The sequence below is a fragment of the Aotus nancymaae genome, unplaced genomic scaffold, assembly GCF_030222135.1.
Source record: "Aotus nancymaae isolate 86718 unplaced genomic scaffold, 86718_ANA_hifiasm-v0.15.2.pri h1tg000089l, whole genome shotgun sequence".
Classification (NCBI taxonomy): domain Eukaryota; kingdom Metazoa; phylum Chordata; class Mammalia; order Primates; family Aotidae; genus Aotus; species Aotus nancymaae.
In genome coordinates this window covers 1,511,408-1,528,737 of record NW_026988504.1, presented here as the reverse complement: position 1 = coordinate 1,528,737, position 17,330 = coordinate 1,511,408, and the positions used below count along the sequence as shown (strand labels likewise).

Genomic DNA, 17,330 nt, shown 5'->3' with positions numbered 1-17,330 from the left:
CTGGGGAGTGTGCCCCTCACCTGGGGCTTCCTGACAGCCCTCCCCATCCCGAGTCCCCCTGCCCTTGTCCTCTTTCACCCCTAACCAGTCCTCATCCCGAAGGGAACTGGAGCAGGCTGGTGGAGTCCAGCAGAGTTGGGGGCCTGGCAGGGGCTGGACTCACCTCTGCAATAAACAGTGGCCCTAACCAGGCAGCCCCGCAGGCAGGTAGGTGGAGGGACCCACCCTTTTTTTTTTTTTTTTTTTTGGAGTTTGGAGACAGAGTCTCGCTCCGTTGCCCAGGTTGGAGTGCAGCAGCATGATCTCAGCTCACTGCAATCTCGGCCTCCCAGGTTCAAGTGATTCTCTGCCTCAGCCTCTCGAGCAGCTGGGATTACAGGCATGCGCCTCAACACCCGGCTAATTTTTGTATTTTTACTAGAGACAGGGTTCTGTCATGTTGGCCAGGCTGGTCTTGAACTCCTGACCTCAAGTGATCTGCCCACTGCAGCTTCCCAAAGTGCTGGGATTACAGGCGTGAGTCACCACGCCCAGCTGGAACCCATTTTTTAACTCGGTCCACAGCATCTCCCTCCAACTTGGGCCCTTTGCCCATTCCCCATCTCTACCTCCACTCCCACCTCTACCTCCGGTGCCTCAGCCCCCTTCCCCCAAAGGAATGCATGGGTATCGCCAGCAGGGTGTGTGTGTGAGCACACTGTACAGGGAAGGGCCATGTGAACACGAAGGAAGGGAAACGCAAACCCATGTGTGTCCAGTGGGGCAGGTATGCGATGCCCAGCATCCCAAAGGGGTATTTGCAAGCGCTGTGTGCTGTCCGCGTGCATGGCTGGGAGGGAGAGGGTCTGAGCGCCTGGAATCCGGTGTGCACACACACACAGTACCGAGAGTGGAGACCAAGAACAGGAAAACAGCAACGACATCAGGGGTCAGATCTAGGAGAGTCGGGGGCGCCACAGGAACGGGGACCTTGAGCCAGGCAGAAGGCTCAGGAGAGACACCCTCGAGGGATGAACGTGACTGAATGCACTGAGATGTGGAGGAGAGAGTTCAGGCCTTAGTGACTAGTACATGAAAACTAAACAATGAAAAAAGAAGGCAAATAGTAACTCCAAAGAAAAGAAAAAGCTGGTCAGAAAAGAACAAAACGAGCAGAATTTGCCACGTGACTCAGTTCTGAATACAAACACAGACGTCGTAATGTAAACGCTAACACTGATGTAACCAAAATCACGGGCAAAAAAGAACTAGGGACGGTGGTGGACAGGAATATTTTGTTATGTACTGGGGGTGCGGCAGAGAACAAAATGGGAAAAGCATGAAGTAACAATTCACACGTTAGAAATAAAAATACAGATCAAAATTTAAAAACACAAAAATGAAGAGCTCAAAGTGGTCATTTCTAGGCAAGGTGGGTGGGAAATGCCTGCAGGTGCAGGTCCACTACGTGAGCTGGCTCAGCCTCCCCCAGACACCCTGGCAGCACTCGGGTCCTGCCCCGGCACTCACTCAGCCCCATCCTCCCCCTGCACTCGCCCAGCCCCATCCTCCCCCTGCACTCGCTCAGCCCCGGATCCTCCCCCTGCACTCGCCCAGCCCCATCCTCCCCCTGCACTCGCTCAGCCCCATCCTCCCCCTGCACTCACTCTGCCCCATCCTCCCCCTGCACTCGCCCAGCCCCATCCTCCCCCTGCACTCGCCCAGCCCCATCCTCCCCCTGCACTCGCCCAGCCCCATCCTCCCCCTGCACTCGCTCTGCCCCATCCTCCCCCTGCACTCACTCTGCCCCATCCTCCCCCTGCACTCGCTCTGCCCCATCCTCCCCCTGCACTCGCTCTGCCCCATCCTCCCCCTGCACTCACTCTGCCCCATCCTCCCCCTGCACTCACTCTGCCCCATCCTCCCCCTGCACTCACTCTGCCCCATCCTCCCCCTGCACTCACTCTGCCCCATCCTCCCCCTGCACTCGCTCAGCCCCATCCTCCCCCTGCACTCGCTCTGCCCCATCCTCCCCCTGCACTCGCTCAGCCCCATCCTCCCCCTGCACTCGCTCTGCCCCATCCTCCCCCTGCACTCGCTCAGCCCCATCCTCCCCCTGCACTCGCTCAGCCCCATCCTCCCCCTGCACTCACTCTGCCCCATCCTCCCCCTGCACTCGCTCAGCCCCATCCTCCCCCTGCACTCACTCTGCCCCATCCTCCCCCTGCACTCACTCTGCCCCATCCTCCCCCTGCACTCACTCTGCCCCATCCTCCCCCTGCACTCGCTCAGCCCCATCCTCCCCCTGCACTCACTCTGCCCCATCCTCCCCCTGCACTCGCTCTGCCCCATCCTCCCCCTGCACTCGCTCAGCCCCATCCTCCCCCTGCACTCACTCAGTCCCGGGTCCTCCCCCTGCACTCGCTCAGCCCCATCCTCCCCCTGCACTCACTCAGCCCCATCCTCCCCCTGCACTCACTCTGCCCCATCCTCCCCCTGCACTCACTCTGCCCCATCCTCCCCCTGCACTCACTCTGCCCCATCCTCCCCCTGCACTCGCTCAGCCCCATCCTCCCCCTGCACTCACTCTGCCCCATCCTCCCCCTGCACTCGCTCTGCCCCATCCTCCCCCTGCACTCGCTCAGCCCCATCCTCCCCCTGCACTCACTCAGTCCCGGGTCCTCCCCCTGCATTCACTCAGCCCCGGGTCCTACCCCTGCACTCACTCAGCCCCAGGTCCTCCCCCTGCACTCACTCAGCCCTGATCCTCCTCTGCTTGCTCTTTCTCTGACCTTGCTCTTCACTGTTTTTCTGCCTCCTCTCCCTGTTGTGTCCAGGAAAAAGGCACCACCCTCATTTCTTCTTTATCAGTCTTTAGAAATCAGCAGTGCTCAGCTAACTCATCTAAGTCATGTATCTCCCGAGCCTTGTGGCCCTGCTGAATCCACACCTTAGACCCAGCTCTGCACCTACACCTGGACATCCACACTCAGCTGCTGACCCCACCCCCGACTTCCTCCTCCCACCGTCCACTGCAGAAGCCTCCTAACAGGACCCTGCTTCTGCCCTGAACCCTGCAGCCCGTTTCCCACAGTGGCCAGATGCTTTGACATCCGAAGTCTCCTATGAATCCCATCAGGCCTCTGTACTGCACCTCACTTTACAGAAGTACAGGGGACAGAGGGGCCTGTAAACACCACAAGGATGCAGCAGCCGAAGGCAGAATGTGGGCTACACGACTGTCCGGTGCCCAAGGGTCCTCACATGAATGCAGGAGGAGGGGCACGTGCACTCTGCCCTCCACGCTGAGCCAACAGCCCACCTGGAGCGTATTCATTCAGCCCTTAGGGAAATAGCGGGGTGTATTGACTATCAGGAAATTGTTCATGCTCAATAAGAATTAATTACAATTTTCTTAAGAGCTTATCCCCCCCAAAAGATGTCACTATTTCCTCACTTGTAAATTGGGCTAAAATCTGCCCCATGGAGTTGTCAACATTGAGTGACAGCAGAGAGTGGCGTGTGCGTGCGTGGATGGCAATGGCACAAAATGCAGCGGTCACGGCTGCCTCATTTCCCCCAGCTGCCATCATTGAAGAAAGGGGATCGTCTCCAGCCGCTCAGCCCAGCAGCAGGGCTAAAGAACAGGCTGTGGTGGGAGGACCGTGACCCTCTGGGGATCAGGTCCCCCTGCACTCGCTGGGGGGGGATATCCCCTCTGGGGATAACCCAGAGCTTATCCCCCCCAAAAGATGTCACTATTTCCTCACTTGTAAATTGGGCTAAAATCTGCCCCATGGAGTTGTCAACATTGAGTGACAGCAGAGAGTGGCGTGTGCGTGCGTGGATGGCAATGGCACAAAATGCAGCGGTCACGGCTGCCTCATTTCCCCCAGCTGCCATCATTGAAGAAAGGGGATCGTCTCCAGCCGCTCAGCCCAGCAGCAGGGCTAAAGAACAGGCTGTGGTGGGAGGACCGTGACCCTCTGGGGATCAGGTCCCACGGTTAGCTCCCACAGCCCAGGGGAGCAGGTGTCCACTCTAGCTTCTGTGCCCCAGTCCTTTACCTGCTCAAGCTGAATGTGGAGATCCCCCCTTTGTGACTACAAACTGCTGGGTAAGACCACTCTGTGGGACTGCAGGGCTGACCTGACTGGGAGGGCAGGTTTGCTTTGGGGTCAGGGCTCTGGTCCCGGTGGGTGCCCCTCCACAGCCTCACCTGAGGACCACCGTGAGCTACCCATCCCTCATCCCCGTGCTGGCGTCCCTCAAGCTGCAGCAGCGACAGTGGGAGGCAGCTTGGGTCACCCTAGCCTGGTGGGCCCTCAAACGGTCCTTGAAGGACTCACAGGCCCCACAGGGGCTAGCTAAGCCCATGAGTTTACAGGGAGCTGGCTTGGGGCTGGGTACCAGCAGGGCACACGGGCTGCCAGGCAGCAGCTGGGCTGGTTTATTACTGGAACACCCTTCCCCGCTCCTCCTCCCCAGGGAGGTCGGCTCTGAGCCAGCATCTCCTCACCGGCCCACCCGCCAGGAGGCGCCGGTGGGGCCACTCGAGCTCCAAACATTCTTCTGGGAAAGGGTGTTCCTGGAATCAATTCCGGTCTGGCTTCTAACAGCAGCAGGAATAGAGCTCCGTGTCTGGCCTGCCAGGGCAGCTTCCAGGTTTGAAGGTCAAGTGCAACCAGGTCTCTCCCGCGCCCAGCAGCACCCCCTCTATCTGGACAAGGGAGGAGCCAACTCCCTGGACAGTGCCCCAGAGGGTGGTTCAGGATGATGCCTAGTACCCCTGGGGCCCCTTAGGGAGCCCCTGTAGTGGGACAACAGTGGTGACATTGGGCAGGCCAGCCTCTCCCTCGAGACCGCTCCCTGCCACCACCTGCCCCTAGGAGGCCTGGGCACCCCCAGTGGCGTAGACTGAGAATTTCTGGGCCTGAGGAGACCACAGTGATCTGGAGTTTCCAGCCCTGCTGGGGGGCTGCGCATGTGTGTGCTTCGGGGGGCAGAGGCCTGACAGACTGCCAGGAGGCCATGCTCAGTGCCACTGCCTTTATTCACAGACCCTCACGCTCCACAGCCACACAGACACTTGGCTTTCAGAGGGCACAGGAAGAAAAAGGGGCCCTGGTGACCCTCCCAGCACACCCCCGAGCCAGGACAGACCCAGCAGCAGCACCTCAGGGTCAGCCTGGGTGCCCATGCCCACGGGGCCACTGTGGCCGCAGACACCACGAGGCCAGGCCTGGTTGCTGGGGACCCCTTTGGGGGGCCCGGCAGTATCCTAGGCCCAGAGAGCTGGTGCCGTCTTGAAGCTAAGTCAGGGAAGGGGCCAGGCTAGACGGTGGGGGTGGGGGTGAGAAGCTCCCCAGCATGTCCAGGCCACAGGAGCAGCAAGGGTCTTCGGGGGACCCAAGCTGGATGAGGTGGGGCTGCCCTTGTCCTGTGTCCTGGCCACTTCAAAGACAAAACCAGCCCAGTCTCAGCAGCCTGGGAGGCAGCAGAGGCTCATTCTTCTCCCCTCCTGATCCTGCAGTGGCCAGGGACAGGGTGGGTGAGGGGAGAGGAGAGAGGTCAGGTCAGGTCCCCTGGGGGCCAGGCAGCTTCAAAGATGCAGCCAGGTGGCTGGGGGAGGGTGGGAGGGAGGGCAGGGTCCAGATCACCATGATGAGGGCAGCTTGAGACCCCCAAGGAGGAAGGAAGGGGGCTTGGGGAGGAGAGCCAGGCCTCAGCCGTCAGTCACAGAGGTCCTGGGGTCTGCAGCCTGCTGGAGCAAGAACCCCCATCCCAGGAGCAGGGCCAAGGGACAGGAGGGAACCGACACCTGGCACCCTGATCTTCCGGAGGCCGTTGGGGGCGCCGGGCGCTCTAGGACTTCTTGGCATCCTGAGTGCTCCGGCGCTTCAGATCGCTCAGGTCGATGGGCTTGAAGGCTGCCAGGGAACAACTCGGTAGTGGGCAGGCACAGGACCCTCCAGCCCATCCCCAGGTCAGCCCACACTCACTCTTCAGGCTGGGGTTAGGGACCTTCTCCACATACTCCTCCACCAGGCCCCGCTCGCCACCCGGCACCTGGCTGCGCAGGTCTCGCTCCACGCCCTGCCAGGCTGCAGAGGCAGAGAGCAGAGTGCTCAGAGCCCCATGCACAGAGCGGGTGGCATCCACACCAGGAGAGCGCCCGCCCTCAGCTCCTGCCCTCCCAGACCTTTTCTCCCTCGGAAGTGTCCTCCGAGCTCCCTCCACGGCCCTCTGCCCACCCCAGCCTCACTCACCCACAGACCCCATCCCTGCTCCTCCGGCAGGCCTGTCCTTTCCCTACACGATGACCAGCACTGTGGTCAGAGGGACCCCTATGACCCTACCCCAGGCTTCCCAGTGCCTCAGGGGCAGCGCGTCCTCAGCTAGGCCTTCACCTTTCCCACCTCATCCACGCGCCTCCCCAGCCCCAGCACACACGCACACTCCCCCAGTCCCAGACAACAGCCCCCTGGCACCTCTGCAGCACACCCACTCACGGCTGGGTGCACCCCCATCTCTCCTCAAAGGCTTCTCCCTTTCCCCAGCAAACTCCTCTAGCACTGCCAGCACTGATGACTGGCTCCCACCACGGCCTCTATCGGGGCACGGCCCACTCTCAACCCCTCCTACAGGGCTCCCCACAAGATCAGAACCAGCTCTCCTCTCCACACAGGGTCCCTCGGTCACCCCCACCCGCCTGGGCCCTGAAGGCTGTGGATGCAGTGATGGGGGATCTGCGCCCTGGAGGGGCCGGGGCAGGGGCTGCGGGAGGTTCCTCGGAGCCTGGGTCCTGGGCTGGGGGCAGAGCTGACTCCGACAAGGACCAAGGACAGACAGGAGCCGCATGCGGTGGGCACACCCACCTTCGTAAATGAAGCGCACGTTCTCCTCGTGGGCAGGGGTGAAGATCTCGCTGCTGCTGGGCGGGGAGCGGGGGCTGCTGGTCCTCTTGCCGTTGTACACGACTCTGGAGACGGGGGAGCTGGGGAACCCCAGCACGTGAGGCAGGGCAGGTAGCAGAGTGGGAGGCCACACCCCTGCCCCAGTGGAGGCCACCCCACCTGCCTGAAACCCACCTGGTCATCGCGGGGGCGTCTGATCCTAGCGCTCCACCGCCAGATCCCCTCAGCCTCTGAAACAGAAGCCAGTGTAGGAGCAGGACGTACGGCCGCCCTCTCCAGGGGTGGGGTGAGGGAGGCGCAGGGCACAGCTGCCTCCTCCCTTCAGATGTGAACAAAGTGCAGGTCCCCTGACCACCAGGGGGTCCTCCACAGGTTGGGGTCCAGCCATGGGCAGCCAGTGGGCTCTAGGCAACCCTAGGAGGTAGCAGGGAGTCGGCCAGAGCCAGCCAGACACACACATAACTTGAAGCAGTTAAGCCCACTCAGTGGCCTTAGCTCTGCAAGACGCAGTCCTCAGCCTCAGCACCGGGACCGAGGCTGGGTCCCTCCCATGGGCTGGGGGGCCCTGTCAGCATCCCTGATGTGGGACTGCCTCTCACTGTAGCAGACGGCCTGCAGCCCCTGAGGAAACTGACCCTGCTCTCCCTGCTGCAGGGCTGGGCACGCAGCTTCTGCTGAGCCTTGATTTCCCGTCTGTAAAATGGGTATGAGCTTCTTAACAGTGATGCCTGCTCCCCAGCACCTACCTAGGCCCAGCTTCCTGGTTCCCTAGAGCATGAGCCACATCGGTGACCTGGAGATGGAACCAAGCTCCAGCTCCACCGGTGATCAGAGGGAGTGACCCTGGAGGAAGCTGCCAGGCCTAACCTGGTGACCAGGACCCTGGGCTGCTGCCTGCTTATGGCCTCTCAGCCCAGAGGATTCCACAGCTCTGGGAAAGGGAGTCTATTTTGAGGCTCGGACTCTCAGGCTGGCTGGCTGGAGTGCCTCCTCTCCAGCTGAGGACACACAACCCCAAGGTGGGGAAGCCGAAGGGGCTGGTCTCCAGCATGGCCCTGCTCTGGAGGGGGCAACTCTAGGTGCTGGGGGAGGGGAGTCTCAGGATTCCCAGGAGGGGGCTTTTAGCACAAGCAACTCCCCTGCCCACCCCCAGGGCCCGAGGCTCCAGATACTCCAGCGGACACGGCTGCAGACCTCACAGAGTCCTCTCTGGCCCGCTCCACCTCACGTCAGCAGTCCAGCCCTCAAACACCACAAGTGAACAGAAGCCCAGAACTCAAGGGCCAAACCAGCAAAGAGTAGAAAACCAGCTCCCAGCCCTGGCACTCTGTGCCACACCCCAGGCCAGGAGTGGGGCCCAGGCAGGGCCAGGGGCTCCCTGCCTGGAACAGCACCCAGTTTGCTCACAAAGTCACCTCTCCTCTCCTGGACTCTGGGATCTCTCTGCCCACAGTCCTGCCAGGGACTCCAGCCCAGAACACCAGAGCACGGAGGGAAAGGCCACTTTGGGCTGAGGGTCCCACAGGGACATGCTGCCTGCTGGGAAGCTCCCCTTAGAGAGGAAGGCAGAGCTCAGGTAACCCCCTGCCCCGCCCACTGCCAGCTCTAGCCACTGAGTGCCTGCTGCTTGAGGGGTACCTGCCTCCCAGCCTGCCCTCCCCAGTGACTCTTCTCCCCAGGCAGCTTCTGCCTCCAGTGGCCACTTGGCCTTTCTGCAACCACATCTTTGGCCTGGGGTCCTCCTGCAGTTTTAACTCCTGCCCCAAATACCACTGATGGCCCTTCCGGGGCTCCCTTTGCTTTGCTGCACACACACACACACACACACACACACACACACACACCCCTGCCGCACATACCTTAGCTGAATACACCTGCCACACACGTGCCCGCACACACCTGTCTGCCCATACACATGCTGCACATACCCATCTGAACACAGCTGGTATGGAGCATGCACTTGTATCCCAGCTACTCAGAAGGCTGAGGTGGGAGGACTGCTTGAGCCCAGGAGGTCAAGGCTGCAGTGAGCTAAAATCATGGCACTGCACTCCAGCCCAGGCGACAGAGTGAGACACTCTGTCTCAAATTAAAAAAAAAAGGGCCAGGCATGGTGGCTCACACCTGTACTCCCAACACTTTGGGAGGCCCAGGTGGGTGGATCACCGAGGTCAGGAGTTCAAGACCAAACTGGCCAACATGGTGAAATCCCTTCTCTACTAAAAATACAAAAATTAGCCTGGCGTGGTGGCAGGTGCCTGTAATCCCAGCTACTCGGGAGGCTGAGACAGGAGAACCACTTGAACCTGGGAGATGGAGGTTGGAATGGGCCAAGATTGCGCCACTGCACTCCAGCCTAGGCTACAGAGAGAAATTCTGTCTCAAAAAAAATAAATATACAAAAAAATAAAACAGGCCAGGCAAAGTGGCTAACCTATTAAAATAGGCCTGTAATCTCAACACTTTGGGACGCTGAAGAGGAATCACTTGAGCCCAAGAGTTCAAGACCAGCCTGGGCAAAGTCCTATTTCTAACAAAAAATATAAAAATTTCTCCAGCAGTGGTGGCTGAGATAAACGGATTGCTTGAGCCTGGGAGGTGGAGGCTGTGACACTGCACTCAACCTGGGTGACAAAGTAAGACTGTCTCTAAATAAATAAATGTTTTTAAACCCCCTAAATAGAGCAGGGCTCAGTGGCTCACGCCTGTAATCCTAGCACTTTGGGAGGCTGAGGTGGGCGGATCACCTGAGGTCAGGAGTTCAAGACCAGCCTGGCCATGATGGTGAAACCCCATCTTTAAAAAAAAAATAAAAAATAAAAATAAACCCCCTAAATATATACACCTACTGTGTACCCATACATTTTTTTAAGTCAACAGGGAATCCCATGTGCCTCCTCTCGCTAGGAGAAGACAGGTACCGACTGTCCCCAACACCACAGTCTGTGTCCTGTAAGTCTTCCCAGACTCGAGGAGCCCTCTGACCTCTACCTACCTCTTACTCCGGCTCAGCGACCCCCAGGGCCTCCAGCTGGCCCCACCTCTGTACACTTAGACCCAGGCTTTCGTGGAGGTGCCAGCAGTTCCCAAAAGGCCAGTGGCCTGCTGTCCCCCTGGAAGCAGAAGCAACGGTTCTGCAGCTCACTCAGCCTCACTGCCTCCTGGGGCTCTGTCAAGGAGCTGGGTGCCAATTCTGACCCAAAAGGAATTTTCCATTAAAAATCAAGCATCCGTGCACATCCTATGACCCAGCCATTCTGCTCCTAGGTACACACACCCGAGATATGTACAAGGACAGCTGGAGAATCTCCACTTGTAATTACCCTAACGGTGGCAGTGCACACCTGGCCTATTCCCGTAAGGAAATCAGCAGCTGGAGGTGGGCACCACAGCACCTGCGGCAGAGACAGCACCGAGCACGGGGCAGGACCTGAGGGGGCACAGATGGGCCCGGGCACACGCGGCACGGGAGGAGCCTGCGGAGGGCCGAGGCGCAGGCAGAAGAGGAGCCAGGGCCGGGATGGTGGCAGGGAGGGCAGGAAGGAGCCCTCCATGGAGAGGGCTGGAGGTCAAGTGAGCTCTGGACCAAGAGGTCACCGTGGACCTGCAACGAGAAAGCCTTCAACAGCCTCAGCAGGGCGGCCTAGCACAGTGGGGCACACGGCAGCGGGGAGGGCCGGAAGTGCGGCCAGGCCGAGCCTGCTGACCACCTGGCACGGCCCCGCACTCCTCAGTCGCTACACCACATCCCGCTGCCTCTGAGAGTTTTCCTTCCTAGTTTTCACATTTCAGTATCTTTGAAACTGGGCTGCACCTGACTACTGCTAACACGTCAGCGTTCACCCGATGGCAGCTTTTCTTTCTCAGTATACTGTGAAACACAGCGGAGCTTATGATGGCTGGGGTCTCACATGGAAGGCCCCTCAGCGACGCCCTCCTGGCCCAGGACTGCCCTCCAGAGCTCCGCAGGCAACATGGTCTTTAAGTACCTTCTCTCCTTCCCCCCAAAGCCTTCCACACCCCACGTCACCCCACCCCGTGCTGGGACAACCTTTGGTTCCAGACCCCCCCAGCGTCAGGACAGGTGCACACGGATGTCTGTATGATCCTCCAGACACCCTTTCTGAAGCTCACCCAGGCCCCCTGCTGCCAACAAGCCCACTGTCCAACCCCAACCTGTGTGATCAAGCACCACCTGCTACTCCACTCCTGCCCTGATTACAATCACAGCCTTTGCCACAGGACCACCTGCTGCCAGCCACCCAGGGTACAGGTGACCCGCATGTCTGTGCATTCTGCAGGATCTGACTGCCTGCTTCCATGGCTGCCCAGCCTACAGGGCCTGGCCTACTAGAGCTGCAGGTATTCCCGGGCTCTGCGGCCCCAGGCAAGCTCCTCTGAGCCTGAGCATCCACATCCAAAGTGATGCTCGTCTGCTCCAGTGGGGACGGAAGCACAGCCACAGGGAGCCAGCACCTCAGTGAGGTCTCTGTGGCTCCTTATCCAACATGACGATGTGGACAAGCACGTGCCATGTCGTTCATCTGGATGCCATTAAGAATGAAAGGGGACTGGGCGCAGTGGCTCATGCCTGTATTCCCAGCACTCTGGGAGGCTGAGGCGGACGGATTACCTGAGGTCTGGAGTTCGAGACCAGCCTGACCAACATGGAGAAACCCTGTCTCTACCAAAAATGCAAAATTAGCCGGGGGTGGTAGCGGACACCTATAATCCCATCTACTCGGGAAGCTGAGGCAGGAGAATCACTTGAACCCAAGAAGCGAAGGTTGCAGTGAGCCAAGATCGTTCCATCGCACTCCAGCCTGGGTGACAAGAGCAAAATTCCCTCTCAAAAAAAAAATGAAAGGGGCTGGGTGTGGTGTGTTAATCCTAGCACTTTGGGAGGCCAAGAGTTCAAGACCGCCCTGGTCAACACAGAAAAAGCCCCACCTTGGCTGGGCGCAGTGGCTCACACCTGTAATCCCAGCACTTTGGGAGGCTGAGGCGGGTGGATCACGAGGTCCGGAGATCAAGACCATCCTGGCTAACATGGTAAAACCCCATCTCTACTAAAAATACAAAAATTGGCTGGGTGTGATGGCATGCACCTGTAGTCCCAGCTACTCAGGAGGCTGAGGCAGGAGAATCGCTTGAACAACCCAGGAGGAGGAGGTTGCGGTGAGCCAACATATATCATGCCACTGTGCTCCAGCCTGGGTGACAGAGTCAGACTCCATCTCAAAAGAAAAAAAAGTCGGGCGCGGTGCCTCACGCCTATAATCCCAGCACTTTGGGAGGCCGAGGCGGGTGGATCACGAGGCCAAGAGATCGAGACCATCCTGGTCAACAGGGTGAAACCCCGTCTCTACTAAAAATACAAAAATTAGCCGGGCATGGTGGTGCACGCCTGCAGTCCCAGCTACTCGGGAGGCCGAGGCAGGAGAATTGCTTGAACCCAGGAGGCGGAGGTTGCGGTGAGCCAAGATCGCGTCATTGCACTCCAGCCCTGGGTAACAAGAGCGAAACTCTGTCTCAAAAAAAAAAAAAAAATACAAAAATCAGCTGGGCATAGTGGTGCATGCCTGCAGTCCCAGCTACTTGGGGAGCTAAGGCAGGAGAACTGCTTCAACCCAGGAAGCAAAGGTTGCAGTGAGCCAAGATCGTGCCACAGCACCCCAGCCTGGGCGACCCAGCAAGACTCCATCTCTCAAAAAATACACACACACACACACACACACAAACACACACACACACAAACACAAAAATTAGCTAGGGGTACACGCCTGTAATCCTAGCTTCTTAGGAGGCTGAGGCAGGAGAATCAATTTGAACCTGGGAGGTGGAGGTTGCAGTGAGCCAAGATCACACCACTGCACTCCAGCTTAGGCGACAGAGCAAGACTCCATCTCAAAAAAATAAAATAAAATAAAGGGCCTGGCACGATGGCTCACACCTGTAATCCCAGCACTTTGGGAAGCCAAGGTGGGCAGATCACGAGGTCAGGCGTTCCAGTCCAATATAGCCAACATAGTGAAACCCCGTTTCTACTAAAAATACCAAAAATTAGCTGGGTGTCATGGTATACACCTGTAATCCCAGCTACTCAGGAGGCTGAGGCAGAAGAATGGCTTGAACCCAGGAGGCGGAGGTTGCAGTGAGCTGAGATTGGACCATTGCAGTCTAGCCTGAACAACAGTCCAAGACTCGGTCTCAAAAAAAAAAAAAAAAAAAAAAAGAGCCCCATCTCTGCTCTCTGCCCTCAAATAAATAAATAAATAAATAAGGAAAGAAAGGGATGCTGTTTTTTTGTTTTTTGTTTTGAGACAGAGTCTCAGTCTGTCGCCCAGGCTGGAGTGCAATGGCGCACCTTGGCTCACTGCAACCTCTGCCTCCCAGGTTCAAGAGATTCTCCTGTGTCAGCCTCCCAAGTAGCTGGAATTACAGGTGCCGACCACCATACCCTGCTCATTTCTGTATTTTTAGTAGAGATGGTGTTTCCCCATGTTGGCCAAGCTGGTCTCGAACTCCTGACCTCATGATGTGCCCATCTCAGCCTCCCAAAGTGCCGGGATTACAGGCATGAGCCACCGTGCCCGGCAGATGCTGCTGATCATTAAGCACAAAACAACTGTTCTCGGCAAACGGGAATGTAGAACCAGCCCACTCTCAGGGAGGTGGAGGACCAGAAAAGCACTGGGGACTGAAAGAAAAGACTGCCACCAGCCAGAGCAAACACTTGTCAGGTGCTGAGTGCAGGCAGCCAGTGCGCTCGGCTCTTACACACACTGCCCACACCCCCACAGCTGGGCTGGAAAGAAGATCCCCTGAGAACTCCCAGTTCAGCGCTGAAAGAGCCTGCCACCAAGCAGCCGAGCCCTCACAGGGCCTCCAGGGCCACAGCAGTTGGGGCTTGGCCCGAAGCTGCAGCCTGCCTCCACTTCGCCTGGACCCCTGAAAGACCTACTCCCCACTGACGTCCACATGGCTCTGCTCAGAGACTGGTTCTCCCTCCAGATAGGGAGGGGAGTCTTACTGGGTAGAACAACGTGTAACCTTTTTCCTCCAGGGGACCCAAGGGCTTCAGAGACTTCCTGATGGCGAGAGGACGGAACCCGTCTCTGGCCTCCCAGTCCCAAATTATTTTCCCTACACAGCCACATGCCTAAGAACATAATGGGAGGTGACACACCAGGAACGTGACAATATTGTGAGGTTCCAGAGTTAGAATCGGTGACGCTACTCTGTGCTCCTCTGGAGTTTCTGAGGTTCACACTCCACTTTCTCTTCATGTTCTGTGTCTTTTTTCAGCCAATGAGGCTAGAAGATAATCTGCTAGGCAAGCAGGCGCACGAGGACTCTGCTCTCACAGCTGCCACACTGGCACTCTCGGTCCCTGGGAGACCCCTGGAGAAAGCCTCTAAGCGCTGCCCCACCTCCTCACCCTCTCCCCTGGGTGGTGGCAGCAACAGACTGAGTGCGTGGCTCCCTCTTCCCCATCCTGATCCCACTCAAACCACAACCTCCCCTGACTCACCCCACATCCTTCCTTAAGGAACAGCTGGTCCCCACTTCCTTCACATCCCACTTCCCACCCTCTCTAAATGTTCTCCCCACATCCCACCCAAAAGTCCACTCCCTGGTCCCCATCTCAGGGCCTCTGCTCAACGTGCCTTCTCTGCCCAAAACTAACCCTCATCCTTGGGGGTCCAGCGGAAAGACCATCTTCCCGGCCACGACCACCCTGGGGCAGGACGGAGAGCAGCACAGCCCACGCCCCGTATGGCTGCCGCCCCCTCAGCCCTGCGCTCCTGCGGAGGCGCCCCTGCGGCCACAACCACCGCTCCCCAGTGAGCGCCCCGAAGGCGGGCGGAGGCCCCGTCCCCCTCGTTAGGCCCAGTCCCGTTAGGCCCAGCACCACCGTCCGTGGATACGGGAACCAGGGCAAGGCCGGAAAATGGACAGAAGAAAGCGGACGGCCGGGCCCGCGGCGCTCCGAGTCGGAGGCATCCTCAGGCACGTGCCCCCCGGAGACCCGGAAAGCGGAGCTCTGTCAGCCCCCGCGGCGGCAGAAGGCGGGCCCATCGCGAGCGTCCGGCCGCGTTGGGTCCGCGGCCCCTGCCCTGGCCCAGGCGGGAAAGGCGCTCCGCCTGAGCCGCGCCCTCCCCACGCGCGCTCCCGGGCGCCCCGCGGGCCGCGCCCTCCTGCAGGTGCCGGGAGGGGAACGCAGGCCCCTCCCTCGGACCCCGGCCGCCCGGCCACACCCCCGCGCCGCGGCCCCGCCCGGCCCGGCTAGGCACCCGCGACCGCGCGGCGACACCAGGGCGGGGCGCAGCCGCGCCCGCCCCGCCCCGCCCCGTCCCGTCCCGCCGCCCGGCGCCGCGCCCGCCTCACCTCACCACGACCCGCCGCCGCCGCCTATTCCAGCTGGGAGGCCCCGCCGGAAGTGACGCCACCGTCGGCTGCGCAGGCGCATGCGCAGCGCGCTACCACGTGACGGCCCGGCGGGCGGGGGCGGCTGGGGTTACAGTGCGGGGTCGCGGCGCGTGGCGGAGGCTCTGGGTCCGTCCGGCTTGGACGGTGAGCGCCGCCGGCCACGGGCAGCGGCCGGAGCCCAGTAATCAGGCCACCACTACTGGCTCGTGAGTCACGTTTATTGAAAAAGTAAAAAGTGTCACAGTAGAAAATTCACTTGGAGACAAAGCCAGGCCTGGGAGCGGTGGCGAGGTCGTGGAGGGACGGGTCCGGCCGCCCCCGGCCCATGGATGGGGCACTTGCTGGCCCCTGGGCGACACGCAGCTTCTCCAGGGCCCCGGGCGGGCAGGGCTGGCTCAGTCCATGGTGGTCCCTTTGAAGAGCTCCACTAACTCCTTGAAGTCCGGGTCAATGAGGTCGGAGGGCAAGTCGCCATCGTCGTTGGCTGCGTCCCTGTCCGCTCCCAGGGAAATGAGGTACCTGGGGTGCAAAGGTCGCCCTGGCTGAAGCGGGGAGGAGCCTGGAGAGTGCTCACCCCCACCCGGCACAGAGGGGCAGACGCCTGGGGTCACATGTGTGTCCCCCACCTTGGGGTTCCAAGGCCCGGGTAGGGTAAAGAGGAAGACACCTGGCCAGCTTTTCCAGTTGGCTCTATTGAGGACAAGGGCAGAAACAGGATTCCAGAAGGTTTTAGGGTTTTCAGGATACTTGCCTACACCACCAGGGCCTCCTTCTGGGGCCCACATCCTGGGGGCGCACCGAGGCCTGCAGGGGTCAGGTTCAAGCCTGAGTAGACCCAGGCTCCCTCACCTGGCTATATCGGGGTATCCATCGCTGCAGGCAATGTGCAGGGGTGTCCAGCCTGCCTCATCTCGCTGGTGAATGTCAGCCCCGTATTTGACCAGCAGTTTCACACATTCCAGATTTCCAGAGAGCACGGCTTCATGCAAGGCGGCCATGCCTGGGCAGAGAGGACCGGAGGGGTCAAGACTGAACTCCAGGTCGGATCCTCCTTGCTGGCCTCCCCCACCACCCCACAGCCCCTGGCCAGCTCCTCTAAGGCTTGCTAACCTGAGGGATGGACGGTGGCCAGGGAGACTTTCCGAGCCCGGATGAAGCGCCCCACCTGCTCCAGGTCACCCTGACGGATGTGGTCCAAGAACAGGACATCGTTAGGGAAACGCACGCTACGATCAGCCAACATCCGCCGCCGCCTCTGCCGTGGGCTGTAGCGGGCATAACGGGCAGTTCTGCTAGGCATCTTGGGTGCTGTGGGGCAGGCTGCCCCCGGGGACCCTGCTGCACTGGGGTGAATAATGTTTTCGGCCCCAACCAGATCAGCTCGAGGGCTCCTGTCGGACGTACCCTTGCCTCTGACTTGCTTATATAGGGCTCAGCAGGCTATATAAAGCTGCACGGTCATCCTCCCGAGTGCGAGGGGCTGAAACTGAGCTGCACCCCTCCCCCAGCGCCCCAGATCATGTTTAGTGACTCATCTTTCAGCACACCTGTCACAGTGCCCGGCCAAAGGGTCAAACCATTCCTGCCTGTCGCTCCCTGCCCCACAACTGGACCAAGAAGGTACCTTACCGAGGGCGGGAGGAGGCATCAGTCCAGAGCCCATGAGATGGCCAGGAACATGAGATCAAGGGCATAGCAGGTGCCAAGGTCAACGGAAGGGCCTGCTCTCTACCTCCTGGAAAGTGAAGGTGGCCACCCCTTCCACATCTGCAGAAGCACAGGTCCACCGTGCCGTGGGGAAGCAGGCCTGAGCCCTATCCATCTCCCTACCTGTCAGTTTTCACCTTCCAGCGTGGCTTGCCTCACTCTCCATAGTTTTCCCAAAACTACTCTGATGGCCCTGCCTCCTGCTCAGAAACCCCCCCAGGCTTCCTTGGCTGAGATCTCAATGCCTCAGGCTCCTGCTCAGCCAGTCCTGCAACCCTTCTTCTGAGTGCCTGG

The 17,330-nt window shown here is 59.6% G+C and overlaps 2 protein-coding genes and 1 pseudogene across 4 annotated transcripts; all 3 read right to left on the bottom strand.

Annotated features, from left to right (window-relative positions):
* Positions 1 to 5,014: 5,014 nt before the first annotated feature.
* MCRIP1 (MAPK regulated corepressor interacting protein 1) lies at positions 5,015 to 15,341 on the bottom strand. 3 transcript variants are annotated; one of them, XM_064369742.1, is made up of 5 exons: positions 15,288 to 15,341; positions 7,071 to 7,126; positions 6,858 to 6,976; positions 5,982 to 6,083; positions 5,015 to 5,909 (listed from the first exon to the last, which is right to left on the bottom strand). In XM_064369742.1, exons 2-5 carry the CDS (start codon positions 7,076 to 7,078, stop codon positions 5,845 to 5,847), a joined length of 294 nt encoding a protein of 97 aa, XP_064225812.1. In that variant the 5' UTR covers positions 7,079 to 7,126; positions 15,288 to 15,341; the 3' UTR covers positions 5,015 to 5,844. The 3 variants fall into 3 exon arrangements, with proteins under 3 accessions (XP_064225812.1, XP_012308151.1, XP_012308150.1); XM_012452728.3 differs by lacking the exon at positions 15,288 to 15,341 and adding an exon at positions 10,241 to 14,473; XM_012452727.3 differs by lacking the exon at positions 15,288 to 15,341 and having other exon boundaries at positions 5,015 to 5,506; positions 5,801 to 5,909.
* On the bottom strand, positions 7,133 to 10,211 carry LOC105727854 (uncharacterized; annotated as a pseudogene).
* Positions 15,342 to 15,535: 194 nt separating the features above from the next.
* PPP1R27 (protein phosphatase 1 regulatory subunit 27) lies at positions 15,536 to 16,909 on the bottom strand. The gene is made up of 3 exons (XM_012452726.3): positions 16,440 to 16,909; positions 16,179 to 16,329; positions 15,536 to 15,848 (listed from the first exon to the last, which is right to left on the bottom strand). Exons 1-3 carry the CDS (start codon positions 16,627 to 16,629, stop codon positions 15,725 to 15,727), a joined length of 465 nt encoding a protein of 154 aa, XP_012308149.2. The 5' UTR covers positions 16,630 to 16,909; the 3' UTR covers positions 15,536 to 15,724.
* Between the last annotated feature and the right edge of the window lie 421 nt (positions 16,910 to 17,330).